This window comes from Myxocyprinus asiaticus, chromosome 1 (assembly GCF_019703515.2).
Source record: "Myxocyprinus asiaticus isolate MX2 ecotype Aquarium Trade chromosome 1, UBuf_Myxa_2, whole genome shotgun sequence".
Classification (NCBI taxonomy): domain Eukaryota; kingdom Metazoa; phylum Chordata; class Actinopteri; order Cypriniformes; family Catostomidae; genus Myxocyprinus; species Myxocyprinus asiaticus.
Genome location: NC_059344.1, coordinates 22,543,325 through 22,567,010, shown reverse-complemented (window position 1 = coordinate 22,567,010; position 23,686 = coordinate 22,543,325). Strand labels below are relative to the sequence as shown.

The following is a 23,686-nucleotide window of genomic DNA, read 5'->3' as shown; positions in this document are numbered from 1 at the left end:
ATTGAAATACAGATATAATACTATTTTGTCATGGAGGATCTTGCTGTAATACGTCGATCGATCACTGCCATGGAGACTAAATTCACTGAGGGGGTTACAAGAGTGGGGGATGTCGAGAAACGGATCGATTATCTGGAGTCATCGGAGAGAGAATTAGCTGCTAATCCGCTATTGACCAGGGTGGATTTGGAGCGCGTCTGGGAGATGCTGGAGGATTTGGAGAACAGTAACCGGCGGAATAACGTCCAAATTGTTGGAATTCCAAAGGACGAAGAAGGTCGGGATATGGTGAAATGGACGCCTGGACGGCTCTTCCCGAGTCTGCTCGACGTAACAGGCCATAAGCTGGAAATCAAGCGAGCTCACAGGGTTCGGGCTCGGCAATCCGCTGAGGGTTGCTTTGTGTAGTAGCACTCCTTCGGGACAGTTCTGAGGATGAATCTGCATGTTCTTTGTGTTTATGCCTTGGAGTTTGTTTTGTGGAGTATTTCTTGCAGGATATTGGAGTGATTGGGTCATTTATTGCACTCATGTAGCAGTCCAATGGGCTGGCTCACTGAACATTCGTTTGACTGCCCGAGGAATCTAACAGCTTTTTTTTTTTTTTTTTTGGTTCTTGTTCCGCTAGCGGCTGGAGTTTGTTTTGTGGAGGAACACACCTTCTGGACAGTTATGTGGATGAATCTACACATTCTTTGTGTTTATTTCACCTATTGGCTGGAGTTTGTTTTATAGATTATCTTCTGTTGTGTAATTCTGTCTCACAAAATTTGTATAGAAACACCGGACTTGAGCAATCCAATGACAAAGTTGTCGCGGGGGCTCTCGTAGGCGTACATGGACCGTTTGAGTTTAGAGGGATGGACACCAGTTGGCGCTGCTGTGCGCAGGATTAATGGGCACGTTTTCTTTTTTCTGTTTGTTTGGTTCGGGGGGAAGTTTGGGGTTTGATTGTTGCACTAATGTTGGAATGTGGTTTTATAATTTTATTTTTAACACAATCTATTTTTTCTAATATTTCAAAATGTCAAATGTTAATGAGTGGATTGTCTCTCTCCACGTGGAATGTGAATGGGTTGGGGCACCCCATAAAAAGAAGAAAGGTTATTTCTCTTCTTAAATGTAAGAAAAATGATATAGTGTTTCTTCAAGAAACGCATCTTTCCCCGCAGGAAGCTGAAAAATTTGGGAAGATATGGGCTGGGCATGTTTTCTTTAGTGCTGGCTCAAGTAAGACCAGGGGAGTCATTACACTGATAAGTAAGCATCTACAATTCAAATGTCTCAAACAGATTAAAGATAGATTAGGAAGAGTCATTATTGTTTTAGCAGAAATTCAGGGGCAAAGGTTGATTTTGGCTAATATTTATGGAACTAACGCTAGTGATCAGGGCTATTTTATAGATCTTGAAGGGATGTTGCAAGCTGCTGGCACCCCTCATGATATAATATTGGGAGGAGACTTTAATCTATTGATGGACTCAGTCCTTGATCATCGTGAAGCAAAAGTGTGCAAGCCCCCTAGAGCAACACTGACGCTTCACAGGATGTGTACAAATCTTGGTCTTACAGATATTTGGAGACTTTTGAACCCATCTGGTAGGGACTATAAATTTTTTTTCATCAGTCCATAACATTTAATCTAGAATAGATGATATTTTTGATATCTAAGTGCCTCATTTAATCTGTTGTTGATTGCTCAGTTGGAAACATCTTAGTCTCAGTTCACGCCCTGGTGAGTTTAGAGATGTTGCCACATACGGAGAAAAAGAAATCATATTAGTTGCCGCTTAAATGTATCCCTGAATTCCAACAAATGTTACAGGCTGAAATCAATGTTTATATGGAAACCAACTGGTCCTCAGTGTCCTCTGTGGGCGTGGCTTGGGAGGCACTTAAGGTGGTTCTTAGGGGTCGGATCATACAGTATGCCTCATTCACCAAAAAATTCAAAGCACTAGAACTCGTGAAGTTGGAAGGGAATATTAAAATTTCCGAGGAAGAGCTGAAGCGCCGAATGTCGTTTGATGGCCTCAGAGAATTGACCTGATTGAAATACAGATATAATACTATTTTGTCATGGAAGGTGGAATTTTGGCTATTTAGGGCAAGACAGTCATACTTTGAGTCAGGGAACAAAGCAGGGAAGCCTTTGGCTAGATGTATAAAGCAGAGAGAGTCTTTTTATACCATTCCCTCAGTGAAAACTGCTGGCGGTGAAATTTTTACCTCAGCCATTGATATTAATAATGCTTTTAAATAATTCTATCTTGATTTCTATAGTTCCACATCTTAATCTACTGATGAGGATATTAGAAACTTTGTGGAACCATTAGAACTCCCTAAAAAAATTCTCTTGATTCTGAGATAAACTTGGAGGAGCTTGGTGAGGTAATTAAGGCCTTGCCAACAGGCAAGTCTCCGGGGCCAGATGGCTTTGGCGCTGAATTTTTTTAGATCTTAGGCTACGCAACTGGCTCCACTTTTGTTAGACATTTATACAGAATCATAAAAAAGAATGGAAAGCTTCCGCTAACCACGACACAAGTCCGGATCAGTCTGATTCTTAAAAAGGACAAAGATCCAAGTGAGTGTAAGAGTTACTGTCCAATTTCCCTGATCCAGCTAGACGTAAAAATATTGTCAAAAATTCTGGCTAACCGATTAAGTTATGACAACTTTTATACATATAGATCAGGTGGGGTTTATTTGGGGCTGCAGCTCTTCTGATAACATTAGGCATTTCATCAATATCATGTGGTCAGTGGCGAATGATCAGACTCCATTCGCTGCCATCTCACTTGATGCCGAAAAGGCATTTGATATGGTAGAATGGGATTATCTTTTTAAGATTTTGGAAATATAGGGGTTCGGGAACACTTTTATTGGATGGAATAAGTTACTTTATAAACACTCAGTAGCGGCAGTACAAACAAATGGATTAATTTCAGATTATTTTACTCTGGAAAGGGGTGCCCGGCAGGCTTGCCCTCTTTCCCCATTATTGTTCTGTCTTGCCCTGGAACCATTAGCAGCCGCGATAAGAAGTGATTTTCCAGGGGTGATGGCGGGAGGTATGGCACATAAGCTTTTACTTTACGCTGATGATATTTTATTATTCGTCTCCGACCCTACTAGATCTATGCCTTGCCTCCACAGAATTATTCATTCCTTTTCTAAGTTCTCAGGATACAGAGTGAAATGGTCTAAATCCGAAGCTTTGGCTCTGGCAGCGTACTGCCCAGTAACGGCTTTTCAGCCGGGTGCCTTCCAGTGGCCCAAACAGGGCATTACGCATTTGACCCCTTAATAAAAAGGTTTGAGCGATGTTGGCAGGTAGGTTTCATTACATTTATCTATGATTGGGAAGGTTAATGTTATTAAAATGAATTGTATTCCAAAATTTAACTACCTGCTACAATCTCTCCCTGTAGATGTCCTCCTCTCTTATTTATAAGAACTTCATTTGGAAGCATCCTAGATTACATTTCAAAAAGTTACATAGGCCGACTGACAAAGGTGGGTTAGGCCTACCCAAGATTTTGTTTTATTATTATGCATTCGGTCTCAGACATTTGGCTCATTGGTTGCTTCCACCTGAGAGAGCCCTTCCCTGGTTTTGTATTGAACAGGAAGTTCTTGCCCCTATTTTGCCATTGCAAAGCCTTTCTATCAAACTAACTGGAGAAGTATTGCTATTGGTTTGACTTGTTCTGTGTGTGTCCAAAGACAAAATCCACACAATCCATTGGTCATTGTATTTTTGAAGTCTCTTTTAATATATATCTTATAATATACGCAATTTAATATCATAATATAATTTCCCATTTATTGATGAAATACATGGATTTGTCCAAAATGTGACCAAAATGATAAACTAATAAAACACAATAAGTAAAATTTGTATTTTTGTAATATACCTAGTTAGAAGGTCCCCAGTATAATTAAGCATTATCTGGCATATAATTTATTTTAGATGTAAGCAAAGTGGACATTATAGCTGAAATATACCCATATGAATCGATATCGAATTGCAATCGAATCAAGAACTTGTAAATCGTAATCGAACTGGGAAATCTGTACCAATACCCAGCCCTAATAAACATGTTATTGCTTACAAAAGTAGCATCATGTAACGTTTATAGTGTTATTATCCCTTACTCTAACAACAGTTTCTCCATTTCATACGGCCAATAAGCTCATTAAAGAAAAAGCTCAATCATCAAGAGGTGCGCTCCCCTTGTCAATTCTATGATCAGTGCGGTGCAATGTGTGTTGTGGGTGTGCAAACCACAGTCCACATAATGGAGGACTTTACTTCATGACAGTTCCATCTTCAGAGATATATTGATCAAAGTTCAAAGCCGTAAATGTAATGCTTAACATCATGCCTCTACACGGTGAACACTCAGAGCTATATTTTCAAATGAAGAAACTTTATTACTTTAACCATTGCACAAGATGCCAATTTTGAAAGAGAGGTGGCTCACAGGAAATACAGCATTCTCACGGAGTCTGTGTGTGTGCCTTTACAGGTAAACTGAGCCAAAAGCAGAAGCAACGTTCAGGGCATGGAAAGAGGAGAGACTGACAGTGTGCTGATAGGAACAGAGGGGAAGGGACTTAATGTATTAGAGGGCATGTGTGCAGATATGCCCGGGCACTCAGATTTTATACTTTGGCACAGCTTCAGGATGCGTGTCCATGCCAGAAGTGCTGATGCAAACATAAAGCAGATATCAATGCAGCACTCATAAACAGCAATGAAGCACTTCTATACAATGACACAATCTCTTTTACAATCGCACACTCCTTACCAGATAATAGCTCTTTTCCTTTTACACCGGTATGGCAAACGATGACCTGACTAATTATACATGTAAGTGATATAAATAACAGACTAATTTCAAGAAGCTGTTGTTCAAGGTTTGAAGTACTGAGAACTCTGGTACAACCAGCTGGCAACAGCAACAATTTAGAGACATAAGTTCTGTTCAAAACTTAGCCAGCGGCTTATCTAGGCAATATTTTATGCATTAGGGGTCGACCGATATGGTTTTTTCAGGGCCTATACCGATGTATGTAATGATGTACCATTATGTATTTCAGGGCATACATAATTTAGAGGCACACTCCTGACGCTGTTCCAAAAGTAAGATTCTTTGTTCTGGACAAATTCTGAATTAGCACTGCATGTATCCTTCACAGACTGCTCAGCAAAACATTTAATCCAAGATGGTGGACATGGTCAAGGGAAATGTTGATTTTAAAGCGATAGTTCACCCAAAAAAGACATTCTTTCATCATTTACTCACCCTCATGCCATTCCTTTCTTCTGATAAACACAAACCTAGATTTTTAGAAGAATATTTCAGTTCTGTTGACCCTCACAATGCAATGAATGGTGACCTGAACTTTGAAGCTCCAAAAGCACATAAAGGCAGCATAAAAGTAATACATATGACTCCAGTGTTTTAATCCACGTCTTCAGAAGCGATATGATAGGTGTGGGTGAGAAACAGATTTAATATTTGAGTACTTTTTTTACTGTAAATCTCCACTTTCACATTCTTTTTTTTGTTTTTGGCGATTTGCATTATTCTTGCATATCACCACCTATTAGGCAGGGAGGAGAATTTATTGTAAAAAAGGACTTAAATACTGATAAGTTTCTTTACCCACACAGGTGTCATATGTATTACTTTTATGCTGTCTTTATGTCCTTGGAGTTTCAAAGTTCTTGCCTCCATTCACTTGCATCGTATGGACCTACAGAGCTGAGATATTCTTCTAAAAATATGTGTTCGGCAGGACGACACATGCTGGAACGCAACTACACACGAAAACGAGCTTGCATAGCTAGAAGCGTCTACATCCACATCCTTGTGTAAAGTATGTTTCGGCATTAAAACTCGTGTCTAATTTCTGCACCATCAATGCCACAAAATGGTATTGCAAAAATATACATTGTTTCCAAATAGCTTTATCGAATTTTTCCCTGTCTGCCAATGATCGAACAAAAAGATCGTCCAGCCCAAAACTCAAATTAGTTGTGCTATTAGGACCATTCAAATAAACAGAGACAATGTTTACAGTTTTAAGGAACTCAACCTACGAATGGCTTACTTATAGTTGTCTGTAGGTCTGCCCCCAACCAAAGATTTTCCTAGTCGACTAGTATGTGTTAGTTTAAGCCATTAGTCAACTAGTCGCACGTTTATGATATTAATTTAATTACTTCAATATATATTTTTTTGGGGGGGGGGGGGCATCAGAAAATGGTTTGAGTTCCAGGGCTGAGAATGTTATAAGTAACTTTGCTTAAACTGTTCTACATTACAGAGAAATACTAAACCGTAATAATGAGCCTTTAAAATATACATTTTACAAGAGCACGAAGCGAGCCGCAGCGACAACGGCAAAAGCGGTAATGATTCTGAATGTGTCGGGAAAACCAGCAAGGAGACTGTCTGAACATTTTGTTAATTTATAGAGAGAAACGCACATTAGGGTTGTGCCGACAGACGATGATCTCGGGGATCAACGATGGTCAGAGTGATCGGCAATAGCTGATGCCTTTGACGATGTCAAGATGATATTTGGCTCATTTTCCCATGTATTAAATTATTATTATTAGGCTATTATTATTATCAAATTAATATTACAAATAATTTACCCGTAGAGAGACAGACACGCGCTTGAAGAAGCACTTTATTATATAATTAAGAACAGATGACAGAAAAGCCGTCTATGCGCATTTATGACACACTGTTTGTTCGGAGGCGTGCGGTCTCGTGGAACACACGCATGTGACAGGTTCTCACTCTTTGTTTCTGTCTTCTGAATTTTTTTTTTTTTTTTTTACAATAATAGTATCGTCAACGAGTGCTGTAAATGACCTCAGACATCTCAGCTCAGGAGGTGCTTTGAGTTCAGTTCGCAGAGCAGTTCACTGTTCACCTATACATCTGCGATTAAAACATAAAATAATACAAAAACACTTTCACCTCAAACCATGATTTATATTTCAGTGATTATTATCATCATAATTATTTTTACATTTATAATTGTTTTTATGTCTTCATTTGTGTAAGTAATTTTCCACCTGCATGTTTAGACAGATACTTGCCTGATGGTAAGTGGAAGGTTACTTATATATAGCCTATATATTAGTTTTTTGATCACTTCATTATTTTAATTGCTTTTTCATTTTTGTTTGGAGTGCAATTTGAATTTAGAAATGTATTTAAGTTTTTCATTTTTTAAACACAATTTTCAATGCAAAATCACTAAAGCAAGAATATTCAATGATCCCTCAGCCCAGGTGTTGCTGATGGAATTTGATATTGCGAGATATATATATATATATCGTGAAGGAGTGAACAATTTATTCACACACATGATGCATTTTCCCGGACAATGAAATACCCATCTGGTAGAGAATGCACAGATGAAGTAGGTTCTTTGCCAGAGAGATGTTGCCCTTCACAACTGTTGTGAAACCATCTTTCAAAAAGTTGAACAACACACATTTTAATTTTTATTTTCCAGTTTCATTTGAACTTTCAAAATAAATAAAAAATAAAGTTCAAAGTTTGAAATCAAGGTGTCATGCTTTATTGTGTAGGCTTAACTCTAACCCTGCTTAATGAAAATTACCCCAGAGTACCACCTAGCGTCCAACCAGCGGTAATATCGTAGGTTTCCTGTTGAGTTTTTTTTTTTCTGTGACCAACCGACCAATCAAAACTTGGTCGACCAAGACTCTTCTCATCAACTAACGTTTGGTCGACTATTAGGGGGCAGCCCTAGTTGTCTGCATATTAAGCTGGGACAGGAGAAAGTATTTTGACTAGGGATGCAACGATCGATCGGCCACCGATCTAAATGGGCCGATCTTTACCTTAAATCTGTGATCAGTGATCGGCCGACCATGCCTAGATTGCACGCACCAAATCACACACTGCCACTCTAATGAATGAGTGCTTGCTAGACCCTTGAAGCATGACACTGCGGCCACTGAAGGGCGAGTTATTGGCAAAAAACTAAGCATTCGCAAATCTATACTTTCAGACATGCTGTAATTTAGATGAATATGCCGGTTCATTTTAAAACGTGTATGAACTGCATGTGTATGAATATTAAGGTTCCCATTTTCAAGAGTCATAGCAGTAGTAATTCTGACTCACTGTACAGTTAGACACGGAGAGGACAAATGGATGTAAAAAACTAATTAAACCACAAATAAAGATGCAAATATAAATCCGAGTATATGTGATGTTGCACGAGTCGCGACAGTCAGACGGTTTGAGTAATCACGCAACCTTTCAGTTTCACTTTCTAACACACGCGCTCTCCAGTCCAGGTGCTCTCAATCTCTCATCAGTCGCTCAGCCCTGCGCTATTTTGTGAGAATCTTCATTCTTCAAGTCATTTTTACTATCAATCTCCACCTTTGACCAGCCCCAACCAGTAGGTGGCTGAATGGGAAAGTGACTTCCACACCAGAATATGGAAGTGAAAGTTTAGATTTACAGTAAAAACTTTAAATAGTAAAAAGGACTTAAATATTGATCCGTTTCTCACCCACACCTATCATATTGCTTCAGAAGACATGGATTTAACCACTGGAGTCATATGGATTACTTCTATGCTGCATTTATGTCCTTCAAAGCTCTGATCACCATTCACTTGCATTTTAAGGACCTACAGGACCTACATTTTAAGGAAATATTCTATTAAAAATCTTTGTTTTTAGCAGTAAAGGGTGAGTAGATGAGAGAATTTTAAATTACCCCTTTAAATCAAATATATGTTTGTTATGGTACCACTAATAACAGTTAGTGGTACTATCTATAATGGCACCGCGTTTTCACGCAGTTGCTTAATAATTAGTGATTTGTGTTACAACAAAATGCTAAAAACAGTAAACAAATCATAGTTACTAATGATTGATTTCTTACTAAAGTGGATTTGAAGCTTGTAACAGATACATTTCTCTTATTTTGAACATATCTCTGCTATGTGTGATGCTCTTATGGTGTTTACTGGTTGCCAGTATGTCATAATGATATTTGATTGTGACAACAGAACTATTCATAACTGTTTTCAATGTTAGCATTTCACAATTAATGTAAATTTAATGTAATTTTACAGTGCGAGGCATAAACGTATTACTGCAGCATATAACTTGTAAAAGTGTAAAAAGAAAAATTGGTGACTGGATCAGAGTAAGCTGATCTCAGTGTTTACAAATAGGTGATCAGAATCGGCCTCAAATTTCCTGATCGGTGCACCACTAATTTTGACAAAAAAGTCACACACTTTAGATTTAAATATAACTATACTTGTGGGCAAAACTACAAAAAATGTGTAAAATATTTTTACGTTTTTAATTTTTGTTGTGCTTATTAGAGGATTGCGGTGTTAGCGAAGAAACATGCTAATGTCAAATTCTACCTCATTTACCAATTTGCCTTACATGCTGCATTACTGTTTGCACTTCTGGTTTGGTGCTAACTGCATGTCTCTGTACTTCTCCTTTGCACAAAGACAGTTCAGTTGCATGGACATTCTCGTATGTGTCCACTGGTGCAGAAAGAGCGGAGCATGAGCATTCCAAAATAAAAGTTTATATTTTAATATTTCCTTCCTCAGCTGCATCTGGACCTGTCTGCACTATGAACTACAACTTGATGTACATTTTAAAAGACACACCAAATTATATATATATATATATATATATATATATATATATATATATATATATATATTTTTTTTTTTTTTTCTGCAGAAATGGACACGCACGTTAAGAAGAGATCTTCAAGCAATATATGTGGCATGCATGAGTGTCTGTTAATGGAAATGCTCCTTTACATGGGAAGAGCATTTCAAATCAGTCACTTATTAGATCCCATTTCGGTATGGATGCTGCCTTTGAAGGTAGTTTCCTATTTAGACAGAAGACAGCAAGTCAGCACACTTGGTTTTGGAACAGAGCCAGAATCTGGAATAGGCTTATTTTTTTTTATATGTAACTATGTTCTTTGGTTTCCACCTTACTATTAAAGAATCATCTATAAGGAAGGTCAGCATGCGTGAAATAAAACTCACTTTTAACTCCCTCCCTCCTCCTTTTTCCAGGTCTTTCCCTCTCTACGTCATCATTTATCTCCCCGTTTAATTATACCCTCCAACACACACACAGACAGCAGTGAGGAAAGGATAATGTACTCCCTGACAAAAATCCGTCTGTCTCCGAATCTTTTTTTAGGTTTACTGGGAATCCTGCTCACTTCAGCGTTGGATCTTAAATACCACCTTCTCCAGCAGCTCTGAGATTCAGTTTTTAGCTGACACTGGTTCAGCTCAGCAGGAGGCTCAGGACAGCTGATCAGACCTAGAAGCTCTTTGAAGTGCTTCATATAGTAACACTGCAAAGAATGGTACAACTGGGCCTGACTTTTATCAACTTGATTATGAGTGTCATCACTAACCTTTCAAACTTTCCTCAATAGTCTCTTTAAAAGAAACCGAGTTTGAGAGAGAGAGCGATCCAGAGGCACCAGGAACCTTATGCACAAGTAGCTATAAAGCATGCACTTCTGTTTAAAGAATCCACAAACACATCTGGACTCTTGCACACAATTCAGCGTGTCTTTAAAAAAAGTAATCAGTCGCTAGGTCGTGATTGCAGCATTGCCATGGAGATCTGTTGTTCACCCTCATGGTATCTTTTTTTGTCTTTACTTTCTAAAGGACAGTTTCCTATTCTGCCTCCCTCTCTCTCTGTCTCTCACTTGAAGTGGTGAAAGTGAAATTGGGCGCAATATTCCAAGCACAGAGAGCGAAGACCACCTCTGCCTAGAAAGAGAGAAACAATTTTTCAACACACACAGTCACAGATGCGGTCATACACACCCAAAGAGCGACAGTCACGATGAAGAAGAACTATAAATACTTCACCACCTACACATACACCATCTCTCTCCCTTTCTTTTACACACAGAAACACACACTGTCTTTCTCCCTCATTTTCTCTCAGACAAATCACATTTTACTGCTAAACACATAAAACACAGTATATGTAAATGTAGCTATTGTCCTGACTATGATGCTAAGGTGTTAACTTGAGTCTAGGGCTGAAACGATTAGTCGATGTTATCGACAACGTCGACAAAAAAAAAACTGACAATTTTCGTTGTTGAATAGTTGTTTGTTGTCATTTAACGTAACATGAGATCATATGAAACTCTAATGGTGCGTTCACATACAAAGTCAATGCAAAGATGCGAATAGACACGAATAGGTGAAGCGAATGACGCGACTCGAACACGCAAAATTGCTTCATTCGCGTGACGCATTGTCGCGAAAGCCTATCAGCATTGAGATTTTCCGGATGTCACTGACGTACTGACGTAGTAGCAGAAGAAATCTGGAAAAATGGATGAAAAAATTGTTGTAGCAGTGTGTGGGCACCCGGAACATGTACAGTGACCAGACGAAGCGGCAGTCATCCAGAGGAAGTTCCTGGAGAAGGCAGTGAAATTCACCAAACTGTATTTGCCTCCAGATGATATCGTGCACCCAAACACGACGGTGTTTGGTTTTCCGATGTATCTGGGACTTCCACAATAGATACAGAGCAGCAATCGTTGTGATATTGGCCATGGTTGATGGCAGAAAGATAAGTTGTCGTAGAAGCCCCTCCTCCTGTCCTTTTCCGGAAGAGAAGGGGGAATACTCACGGGTTTGCGTTACTCGCGCGAATGCGAGTTTAAACACAAATTTATAATCCAGCGGTCAAACTCACGCGAGCAATGCGAGGCGAAAATTTTCTTCGCGTTGTATGTGAATGCACCATAATGATGGCGTGCGAGAGAAGAGGAAGCAAACATGTCCAGGTGCACTCTAAACTTTCCAAACAGCTTCAGGTGATGTAGATCGCAAAGTATGAGGTAATTCTACTGCAAAAATATAAAATAAGTAAATACAGAAGCATTGTCATCGTGAAATAAAGCAGAGCCGGATCTGGCATTCCGCTTAAGCAAAACTTGCATGTCAGAGCGTCTAAAAAGCAAACAACCTGGCATTATATCTTTAATGCATCCTTTATTAAAGTTCAAATAATAAGGAAGTGGGTCATAAACTCCGAAACTGGCATTTCTCTGTGCGGTCAGCGCCGCTTCTATGAGTCGCGTGAAGGGAGAGAGATTGAAACTGTACTCGGCTGAGGCACACTCTGGCGTGGGGACGCTCATCCCTTGAGCGCGCGCACTTGCTGCAGCTAGATTATAACGTGATGGCTTGCGACTTATTGAATCATAATATATTGTATGTGTCACGGTGTGTATCTTATTGTGAAGAAAATCGGCGATACGCAGCTCTATAAAGAAGAGAGAGTTTGTTTTTGTGAGTTAAAGATGGATCGAAGTGAACATAAAGGTGAGAGAGTGTACTCTTAGCCCATTATACACTGCAACAAAATACATTTTTGATTAGTCTTTTTTGGCTTGTTTTCCAAAAAAAACAAAAAAAATCTAAAACTCCTTTAAAACAACGTACATTTACTTTAGGAGCTATACTGCAGAAGAAGAAATTGTTATTGGAGAATGTTGAATATAGTATTTAATATTAAAATATTTTAAAATATCTAAAAATAGCCTTTTAAAACAAGATACATTTACCTGAGAAGCAAGATATTTAGACTTGCTTTTAGAGAATAGATCTTGATTCAAGTGTATGATGATGATTTTGTCCTCTTTATTGTTAGTAAGCATGTTTAATACAACCTTTTAAGTCGAGGCAAAGCTGAATAATCGGTTAAGAGCTAATGACTGATCGTTGCAACAATCGACGAATAGTCGAATAATCATTCTGATAATCTTTAGATTAGTCGATTATCAAAATAATTGTTAGTTGCAGCCCTACTTGAGTCCAAGTTTGCTGTATAAAGAGCATGTATTAAAGCTAAGCAGCAAACATGACTCAGTCTGAACTTCTGCAACTTCTTGACATCAGATGAATGAATCAACACATGACCACATTTACACATCAATGTGTAAAACTGGGTGATCAGAAACTTGTCTGCCCAGTCACAGTGAGGTAATGAGGAAGTAGGACAGCTACTATTATTCCTAAACACCAGAAGAACTAATGATGAGTGAAATGAGTGAAAGTTCATAAAACGTTGTGCTGTTCGCTTGTTGTGCTCTGCATGTCCTTCCATAGATCCCTATGTTATGATCAAACGGCTGAAATTAATTTTTAACAGGGACCCTGATCATTTCTGTCAGATTATCAAAATTAATTAACCCTAACACTGACCTTACGCTTACCCTTACCCGAACCACACTCTTATTCAGACTTTTATGAGCAGGTTCTTTTGAATCTACAGCTCCAAATATACAACGCAACCGGTCTAGTGTGGTTTCCGAACAAATTACTCTTATGAGCCGGTACTTTTAGTGAATGTAATAAATCAATACTCTGTCTAAACATGTCTTTTGGAATTTGGCAACAGACTGTTGAGGGCAGTAAATGTATTTATTTTTTCCAAATATTTATTTCTCCAAAGTAGTGGGCCTATAGAAATCTTTAATGGAACTGTTAAGGAACTGGAATTGTTAAGATGAATTGGAACCAGAATCATTAAATTCCTTCTGATTCCTATCCGTAGTCACAAGGTAATACAGGCTTTGCAAGAGGCTGTTTTTGAAGTGTGTTATAGTGCTGTTTAGCCATGCTGACAATTTGTAGGCAAACCCGCAAGGCTAATTCGCCATGGGTTCCATAATGGGGTAATCCCTGTTTTTTTCTAATGGGGTATTTCGATTTATGAGTAAAATAAGCTCTGTGGTAAACATTACTTCAGGGGTCCCCTAACTACGGCCCGCAGACTGAATACGGCCCTCAGAACCACGCCTGTCACACGTTTTGTCCGGCCCCCACTGGAAGCGCGAGACTGCTTTGGTGGCTTTTCATGCCTATAAGACTGACTATAGCGTGAGCCAATAGCATTGGAGTGCAGGCTGTTAAGGAGCATATCATTGGTTTCACCCGCTGAAAGAATACGCCCCTTTACTGAAGTTCAAGTCAATTGTTTGAGTCTGATCGAGATAAGACGTCTCATTCATGAAGGAACTGAATGTACTGGTAAACTTGTTCACAAACAAAATGCATGAATCAGTCATCATTAACGAGGACCTGCTGAACAACTAAACGAGAGGAATTCGGCAATCTTGTTCAACAAGAAAATGGGCCGGATGATTTATGAATACAATGAAGTGATAAACAACTTATTAAAATGGCATACTGGCTTAATTGAAACTCATAATTATTTTTTAGGTTAGTATTGTCTTTTTTGTATAGCTTGAGTCTTGCTCAGTAGTTCATAATATGACATATATGCTTTGTTGTCATTTGGGGAAACTCTTATGATGCTTAAGTGCTGAAGTCTCTTAGAAGGATAGCTGAGATCCAATTTTTAATAAATGATAATCAGGGCTGCATTATCGGGCGGGGGGGGGGGGGGTATTCTCCCCTGTCGACGTTCTCAGGAGGGCGCATATGTAAACACGTTCAGCGGAAGACGACCGGCAAGGGCACTGCGAAAGAGCACCTTAATGCGGCCATGATGATAATCAGACTTTTTCCATGAATAACTTTGTTTTTCCTCGTTCAAATCATAAAAGACGGTAATTTGGGGCCATCTACTGGTGCAACAGTGCTCACTCCGGCCCCCTTGAAAACAAAACAGAGTGACCTGGCCTTGGCAGCAAAAAGTTTGGGGACCCCTGCATTACTTCACACTTGGATGTTTTGTTCTACAAAATAAATTACACACAGTCATACCGCAAACATGAATTCTGTCGCTAACGAGTTGCTAGATAAGGACTACAAATACCACAATCACGTAAGTGCCTGAAGAAACGGAAACCTGTAGTAGTTCTAATCCAGCAACTTGTTAGCAATCTACTTTTTTTATGAGGCTTCATAATTAATGTCTGGGGTATGACTGTGTGTAATTTATGTTCTAGAACAAAACGACCAAGTGTCTTCAAATAATGTTTACCACAGACCGTATTTTTCTAAAAATTCCAAAACTGCCTTTATTTTTTGGGGGGATTTTTCCCCTTTTTCTCCCAATTTGGAATGCCCAATTCCCAATGTGCTTTTAAGTCCTCATGGTCGCGTAGTGATTCGCCTCAGTCCGGGTGGCGGAGGACGAATCCCAGTTGCCTCCACGTCTGAGATAGTCAACCCAAGCATTTTATCACGTGGCTTGTTGAGCGTGTTGCCACGGAGACATAGCACGCGTGGAGGCTTCACGCCATCCACCGCGGCAACCACGCTCAACTCACCATTCGCCACACCGAGAACGAACCACATTATAGCGATCACGAGGAGGCTACCCCATGTGACTCTACCCTCCCTAGCAACCGGGCCAATTTGGTTGCTTAGGAGACCTGGATGGAGTCACTCAGCATGCCCTGGGATTCGAGCTAGCGAACTCCAGGGGTGGTAGCCAGCGTCTTTACCACTGAGCTACCCAGGCCCCCCAAAACTGCCTTTAAAAACCCATAGGAAAATCCAGAGGGAACCCATGGTTCGAAAATGCTAATTCTCTCGGGTTTTTCGACTACAACCTCAACAGCTGTATTGTCACAACAGCAAACCCACAACCCGTGTGTGAAGCTGTCAGCGGAGCCAGAGCTCTGTTTCTCATTTCAATTGAAAAGAGAGCATTTCTTCAAAAAACTGACCATTTATTTCTAGACAGCAAAAACTGACCATTTATTTCTAGACAGACAAACAGATGATCAGTAAGTAGATGAATGGAGGATGGGGGCAGCAGTTAATGCAGGTAGGTGTAAAAAAAATCCACACTGCCTCTTTTTCAAACTGTGAAAACCATGGGCATAACACAGAGCAGATGGGTTCTCTATCTCTCTCTCCATCATACCTCTCCCCTCTCTTCACCAAGTCCCATGTCAGAAAACTGTCAACAGTGACTAAATAAACAAGATATTAACACACTCTCTCAATGAGCAGTAATTCCTCTTGGAATAAAGCTCTGCATGTTGGCAGGCACTTGCTAGAGCACTGAAGGGTGTGGTGTAAGCGATTTTGATTTCAAAACAAATACACTTCTGGTGACCGTTTACCTGCCATGGGTCCACAAAATGTCCACAGAGAAAGAGTGAGAGAGACTTAAAGACAAAGGGAAACCTGAATGGTGCTGTGAAAGACTCAAAAAGGTGTAAGTGTCAAACACTCACACATCACACACAAAGAAATCACTAATAAACACTATAAAAGGTGCTGAGATACTAATTAATTAGTAGGAAACAACTAGTATTAGCTAATCTGTTGTTTCCTGGCTCAAACATACACACACCCCTACATGACGTCAAGCTCCTAAAAAAACAGAGAGAAGGCTACGGCACTCCCTTCAGTCAGCTTCACACCCAGCGCAACTGGAAAGGCCTGTTCTCACACACAAACACACACACACACACACACACACACACACACACACACACACACACACACACACACACACACAGTGTTTTAGACTCTGGACTTGATTTCAACACGGTGACTTCATGCTTGGTGCTGTACAAAATGCAAAGCCGTGTGTAAATGTGAGCCCTTTTCGAGCCACTGAAGGTCAGGGAGCTAAAGAGGGTTTATAGTCTGCAGTGTTCACAGTCTCACATTAAGATTATACCTCAGCCGCCCAACATTACATTTTCAAATGCATCCAAACTCTGTGTACATGTGAGGCACTGATTTCTGACAGTATTCAAATTCTTTTCTTTACAACAGGTAAATCTGGCCTAACTCTTCTGTTTGTTTTTTAACAAACCTTCATTTGCTTGGGTGTGGTGCTTTCACTCAGATGTCAATGGCAATAGTAATCACAGCTATGGGAACTGGGGATGAGGCATTCGATTCGGATTCACAAGCCCTTGATTCAATATTGGGTGTATTTCATTTTCATCACTCTATTCTCTCCCAGCTAATGCTGTTAATTCTACAGGGGACATTCTAACTAGGCACATTATGAAAATATTTTTTCTAATAATATTTCATTTGTTTTTCATCATTTGTAACATTTTAGCTTTTTAAATGTATATTTTAAGCTTCATATTCCTCGATGAAGCTTAAGTAGCCTACAATGTGTAAGGTCATGTAAATGCCTTACACGGTTATTCTTTTACCCATTACCCCGATTTTATAGCTTTCTGGTGGCTTTTCCAATGCGCAATTGTTGTTCATATGCCTGTTTTCATTTTGACATCAAACCTGAAGAATAATCAGATTATTTCAAATCTCATATAAATGCAGTTTTCCTGCATTTCTCTTAAAAAAAATATTTAAAAAAAATAAAACCTGATAAATACATTGCTGTGCATGTAAGCATATTCATCAATTAGGGTAGAGAAAAGGACAATTTCCGAATACAATAATTGACAAATGCATTCTATTGTTAAGGAATTAAATATAATGAGTAAAAGGAACCGATTGGTGCAATTAGGCACGATTATTAGGAATGTCAAAATATCGATACATCAATTATTGATCGGCCCGTTATTTTCTCGATAGTTTGAGGCATTGATATATTAACATAAGCCCACATTTAAATTAGAAGCCTAATTTGTGTGCTTTCCAACTCATTTGTCAGTTGGTCTTCCGTTTTTTGTAGTCTGGCATAATGGCTTTGGGTAGGGCTGTCACGATTATGAAATTTGGCTGACGATTACTTGTCCAAAATATTATTGCGATTATGACAATTAATTGTCTGTTTTTGGGCTTTCACGGTTAATTATCATATAATTGTCATTTTTTAAGGTGTGCTTTTTTTTCTTCATGTGTGCTTCATACACCTTAATATGTAAAGATCAAATAATAAAATGGAATAAACTATGATTTCCTTTTAAGGCTTTAAAAACGTATGAATGTCATGAAAAAAAATGTTTTAAATATCAAAATATTTCTAAATATTTAAAATATGTCTCTTTTTGGTCAACTTTTGTTTTGGTCAATTTTAAATTTACACTTGTTTTTTGAACTCATATTTAATAATTTAAAAAAAAAAAATAAAGTATTATTTTTATATATCTTTTATTATATTTATATTATGCGATAGTAAATATTTCTTTCCTAATTTCTTCACTTTCACATGCTATTTTAATGCTCTGATTAAACCCACGAGCCCTTATTTGTCATGAAGCAAAACCTTTGAAATTTCATTTCATCATTTTATCGTCTCCTCTGTCACTGTGTGTCATTAACACAGCGTGTATAAACTAGGAACATCTGCCATTATACGATCCTTTAAAGTGAAACCGGAGCACTTTGCATTTACTATCAAAGTTTCAACTTGGTTTATATTTTCTGAGGGAGTTTGGCGCGTGCTTCACGCTTATTGGCTTATTGACCTCCTCGGTGCAGCTCAGTGACGCTCGGACTCGGAGTTCAACTGAATGACACACACAAATGCATCGTTCGTAGGATTTATACAGTATATACGCATAAAATTACCTTATTTGTGCATTATAATGTGATTGGAATTTGAATGCCCAATAATCGCGGTTGTCTCAAATATCCACGATCAGATTGTTATTTTTGGGGGGATTTTTCCCCTTTTTCACCCAATTTGGAATGCCCAATTCCCAGTGTGCTTTTAAGTCCTCGTGGTCACGTAATGATTCACCTCAATCTGAGTGGCGGAGGATGAATCCTAGTTGCCTCCACGTCTGAGACCATCAACCCGCGCATCTTATCACGTGGCTTGTTGAGCACATTGCCACGGAGACACAGCGCGTCAACTCACCACGCGCCCCACCGAGAACGAACCACGTTATAGCGATCACTAGGAGGTTTCCCCATGTGACTCTACCTTCCCTAGCAACTGGGCCAATTTGGTTGCTTAGGAGACCTGGCTGGAGTCATTCAGCACACCCTGGGATTCGAACTAGTGAACTCCAGGGGTGGTAGCCAGCGTCTTTACCACTGAGCTACCCAGGCCCCGTTCAGATGGTTATTTAATAATCATGACAGGCCTAGCTTTGGGTCGTATACCAGAGCACCGATGTGGTGAGGTGGCAGTCCAAAGTTGTGAATCTATTCACCATTCACAAAATACACACCAAAATGATTCTTGTGTTAAACTGCGCAAACTAAACTATTAGAAATGGCTACGTTTATTAGGCAATTTCTCTGTATGTAGCCTTGAATAGGTTTCGTTCAAGCTGTCAAACCGCAAAAAGACATACTTGTAACTGAAAATACACTGTGTATGTTATATGAAAGATCCAAAGGCTATATAAAATGTATCATCCAGTGATGCCTACAGTAAATAATCTATGTCCTTTGATAATAATTTGGGCCGAATTTAATGGAAAACTATGCAAGTTGCACTCCATGGTGCTGCTGAATTTGTTAGCAGCCTCCTTAGTCATAGCTGGGTGCCGCCAACAGACACCAAGTGGCGGTGTGCTTACCTTTATAGAAGATAATTGTTTGTAATTTTAGAATGCACCATATTGTACAGCAGAAGCGTCTAGTGTGTGACCCCCTTTAAATTACCCTGCTGCTCACACTTTATCAAAGTTGTGTTGAGAAATATGAAGAGACTAAAGCTATTTTGCAACAAGTAGCCTTATTTTTATATGAAAAAAGCCAATGTAGATCGATAATCATCTGGAAATTTTTGTGATTATCAATGTGTGAAAAGGCACAGATCCCAAGCCTAGCGATTATATCAAACGTCAAGTTACTGATGCAAGTTATTAGGCTACATTTTGATGTGAGATTGCTAAGACAATCTGATTTGGTCTTTGGAATAACGTGCCCTTATGAATACCAGGAACAAGTATTTATTTAGAATGTTAACAGGGTCAATTCTCCAAACATGGAGACTTCCTAAACCAGACAATTTATCTAAAATAAAAAGCACCTAGGGGTCAGAGGATAAGAAACAGGCGAAGGGCTTTCTCTCTAAATCAGTGTTTGTGGGTGCTGTGATTCCAGTGATATGTAATACTAGCCTGTGGTGACAGGCCACAGTACTAGCAAGGTGACACACTGAGCTACTGAGGACAAGGAAACCCTGTGTTCACAATTACCGTGGTGGTGTGTGTTTCAGACATGGATGCCACAATGCTGGTGAGCAAAGTGACAGTTGGGCCAAGCTGAACAGTCCTCAAGCTGAAGCAGGCTAAACCTGGCTTCAGTGGAAAACCCCTAGTTTCATCCACATGTACCAACACAAACATTTCAGTCAAAGTATTTTTCCTTTGCTAAATAACACACTGAATATAAAAGCCTGTGTTCCAAGTCCCATTTTTTATGCAAAGCATACTTCCCTGCTCCTGAACAAGCCTGTGGTGGATAATGCAAAATAACAACACATTTTTTATACCTCTCCTCCTACATAGCAGGCCGAAACTCACCCACAACCTCACTAGTATGATTAACACCACTGATTCATCCCTTCGCACGCTTCCTTGCTAAAACACACTCTGATGAAGGGGTTAGAGATCTCAGAGAGGGCAACCAGGGAGTTGGGATAAAGTCCTTTTATCTTTGCTAAGCCACACACACTGTTAGTGCTGCCTAGCTTCCGTATTGCACGAAGCGTAGTCAGCATTAGTCACACTGGCATGAGTTATTAATGAGCACTGGATTGTTCCTCCTCCTCCTCCTCACACTGAATGGCTCAATTTTGCATCCTCTGATGCTCACACTGCAATCTTTGCCTTATCACAATAAGAGAGGCAAGAGTCAGAAAGATAGACTCTCTATAAAGCTATTCTCTGTGCCTGCCTTCTTCATGGTTTCCAAACTGAAAATATTTTCCCCGTAGATAGCAGTGGTTTAAAGGGGTCATGAGATGACTTTATTTTAATATGTTCCTTGAGTTTTGCTAAGGATAATATAGTAAAGTTTTTTGCACAAAACAGTCATATATTTGTAAAACACGATCATTGTCCACCCTCATTCTGACTGTTGGTCAGAAACGCTCTGTTTTGCTGCTGCTTCTCCTTTAAGACTTGACCATAAACGCCCACTGTTATGATTGGCTCTCTGCTCGTCTGACCTGCTCTCTCCTCGTCATTTTACCGTTAACCACTATTGGGCGGGGCTATGGAAGTAATAAGGTCAAGTAGGCGTTGATGTGTTGTTGTGGAGGCAGTCAGATGCAAATGTCTTCCACAGTGTGACATCACAATGAGGAGGAAGTAAAGAACGAGTCCTTTTGGCAGCTTGGTTTAGAGCCACGGTTTTCAAATGGGGAGTCGCGCCTCCCAAGAGGGGTGCCAGAGCATGCCAGGGGAGGCGCGGAGAATGACAATAAATTCACTAAGTAAAATCAAAAGATAAATAAATACAATAAAACTGTATTATAAGGATAAATTTAAATTAATTGCTTGATAGACCTAGTCCATCTTAATAGATCATAGCTCTATAGCATTACAATACTGTTAATATCGAGAGCACATCCATGTACCGATTGCATGAGTGCGAATCTCTCTGCTTGCACGCGGACATCCCTCGCTCTACAAAACTGGATGTGCGCTCTTAAACTGCTCTATGAAATCTCCCTGCTCTCGCTCAGTTAAATAATCCCACTGTCATGAGAAACAGATTTTTTTTAAATAAAAAGTAATGCAAAATACGATTTCATATTATTAACAGAAATAATTCAAGCCATTGTTTGAAACATTGCCAAGTGAGTCTGTCAGTCAGATTTTAAGGTTATTGATCATCATCATTGGTGAATTGCTCCAACACCTGTAATATTATGAATTTTGATAGTATTACACTAAAGGAAAACACCGGATAAAACTTCTAATAAGTGGCCAGAATGTACTGCTGTTTTATATTTTTTGACATTTAGAATAGGCTGTGTTATTTATTATTAACTTTGCTATATAAAGGCCTATGTACAACATTACTGTATTATTACAAATCTGTGTGTGTGTGTGTGTGGGGGGGGGGGGGGGGGTCTTGTACATTTTCTCAGATGGGGGCTAACTGTTCAAGACTTTGAAAACCCCTGGTTTAGAGAGAAGCTCTTTTTGCAGTGAGGAGGAAGTTTTGAGTTCTGAAACTTACAGTATGGTTTTATAGTACAATGAACACTTATAAGTCAAAAGATCAAGGGAAATTTGATTCCTCATGTCATGACCCCTTTAAACACCTGGCTAACTTGGCAGACTGGTGCTTTGGCATGGGGTTGACTTCCGTGGCAGACATATCTGAGGACAATGAACACAAGCACCTATGGTTTATCCATGGGACAAACTAGCTTACAGTAGAAACGAGACTAAATCAGCCATGAAAAGTCCCAACTTTACGACATCTGCAGTGAGGAACATGAATCTACCCTTGAAAAGTCTACCCATTAACAGGTTGAGGAAGTCATGTTGAGTAAAGACAACTCTTCCTAACTCGTATCATCATTACTGACGAACACTTCAAGTAAGGGAAGTCAAACTGAATGCAAGAAAAGACGTGTAACTGAGCAAAAGTGGGTGCATCTCACCTGTCCTGATGAATTCTCTATAACACCTAATCCTTGAGGTCGGCTTGACATTTTTGTCCAGGGGATTCTCCAAAACTGGAGGGAAAATATGCGTGGAAATGTGGCTTTCAGATGTGGACAAGCATTTATAAGCTGGTTGTTAGAGGCTATTAGTGGTGGATCACACTGAACATTGCTAGCTAGCCAGAACTAGCCAAGCAGACAGAGATCAACAAGTTGAAGCCCAACATTAGTCCATGTGTCCAAATGAGGAGGACAAACTCCTGTTTAGCTCTCCACTTCAGATAAACAATAGTTTCTTGAGTTTATGGAGAATTTAAGAGACTAACACAGATCTTACTTCAATTGATCATTGCTGGGTGATTCTCCGCCACATGAACAAGGCAAATAAATGTAACTTAGGTTAAAAAATAAATAAAATAAAAAACACCACCACACACACAAATCAGGCAGTTTACTGCGCGTCTCTGCGTGGCATGTACACGGCGATATGAAGTGCTAGGCCGGTCAATGAATCGGTTACAATTTTACCGACCATCAAAAACACAATAAGTGTCAACAAAAGGTGAAAACACCTCAGTGGTCAGCTTCAGATAAACGAAACAAACAGCGCTGGACTGAACACTGACGTGAAGAAAAAAAACTGCCGGAGCTGATGAGTATGAAGTACCAGGAGACGATAGCTGGATTTCAAAAGCATTCAATCCCGACCAAAGCCCCTCACGATCTGTGGAACCGTCTTCCGCCACTCACGCGATCCCAGTGAGAGAATGGGCTTGAAAGCAAACGTTTTGGGTTTGTGCTGAAAGCAAGATCCAGACCAACCATCCACAGTCAGGTAGTAAAATCCATGATTGCCTCAGGGCTGTGGTGAAAGGGGCTGACGGGCTTCAGTGGAGGCGTATCGGTGTCGTACTGCGGCCGAGCAGCTCAAACGCTCATGCCCGATACCGGAACCAGCGCGAGAGCGAGGCAACATGGCCGATCTCTGGAGCGCGCAGAGGGGGGCTGGACGGGGAGGCGGATCCGTACTCGGATCCTCTAGGCGTCAGTCAGTGCAAGTATACTGCGGTTTTCGTTGCTGTGGACTTTAAACGTCGGGTGACATCAAGTGGTCGTTGCGCCCGT

At 39.7% G+C, this 23,686-nt stretch overlaps 1 protein-coding gene across 10 annotated transcripts in view; it reads right to left on the bottom strand.

Annotated features, from left to right (window-relative positions):
• The window catches only part of LOC127429599 (serine/threonine-protein kinase MARK2-like), a 74,356-nt gene extending 50,817 nt beyond the window's left edge, over positions 1-23,539 (bottom strand). For all 10 annotated transcript variants that reach the window (XM_051678756.1, XM_051678790.1, XM_051679118.1 and 7 more), the window contains exon 1: positions 22,559-23,539. In XM_051678756.1, coding sequence (XP_051534716.1) covers positions 22,559-22,609 — 51 coding nt within the window. In that variant the 5' untranslated portion in view covers positions 22,610-23,539. The remainder of the gene's footprint in view (positions 1-22,558) is intronic.
• Between the last annotated feature and the right edge of the window lie 147 nt (positions 23,540-23,686).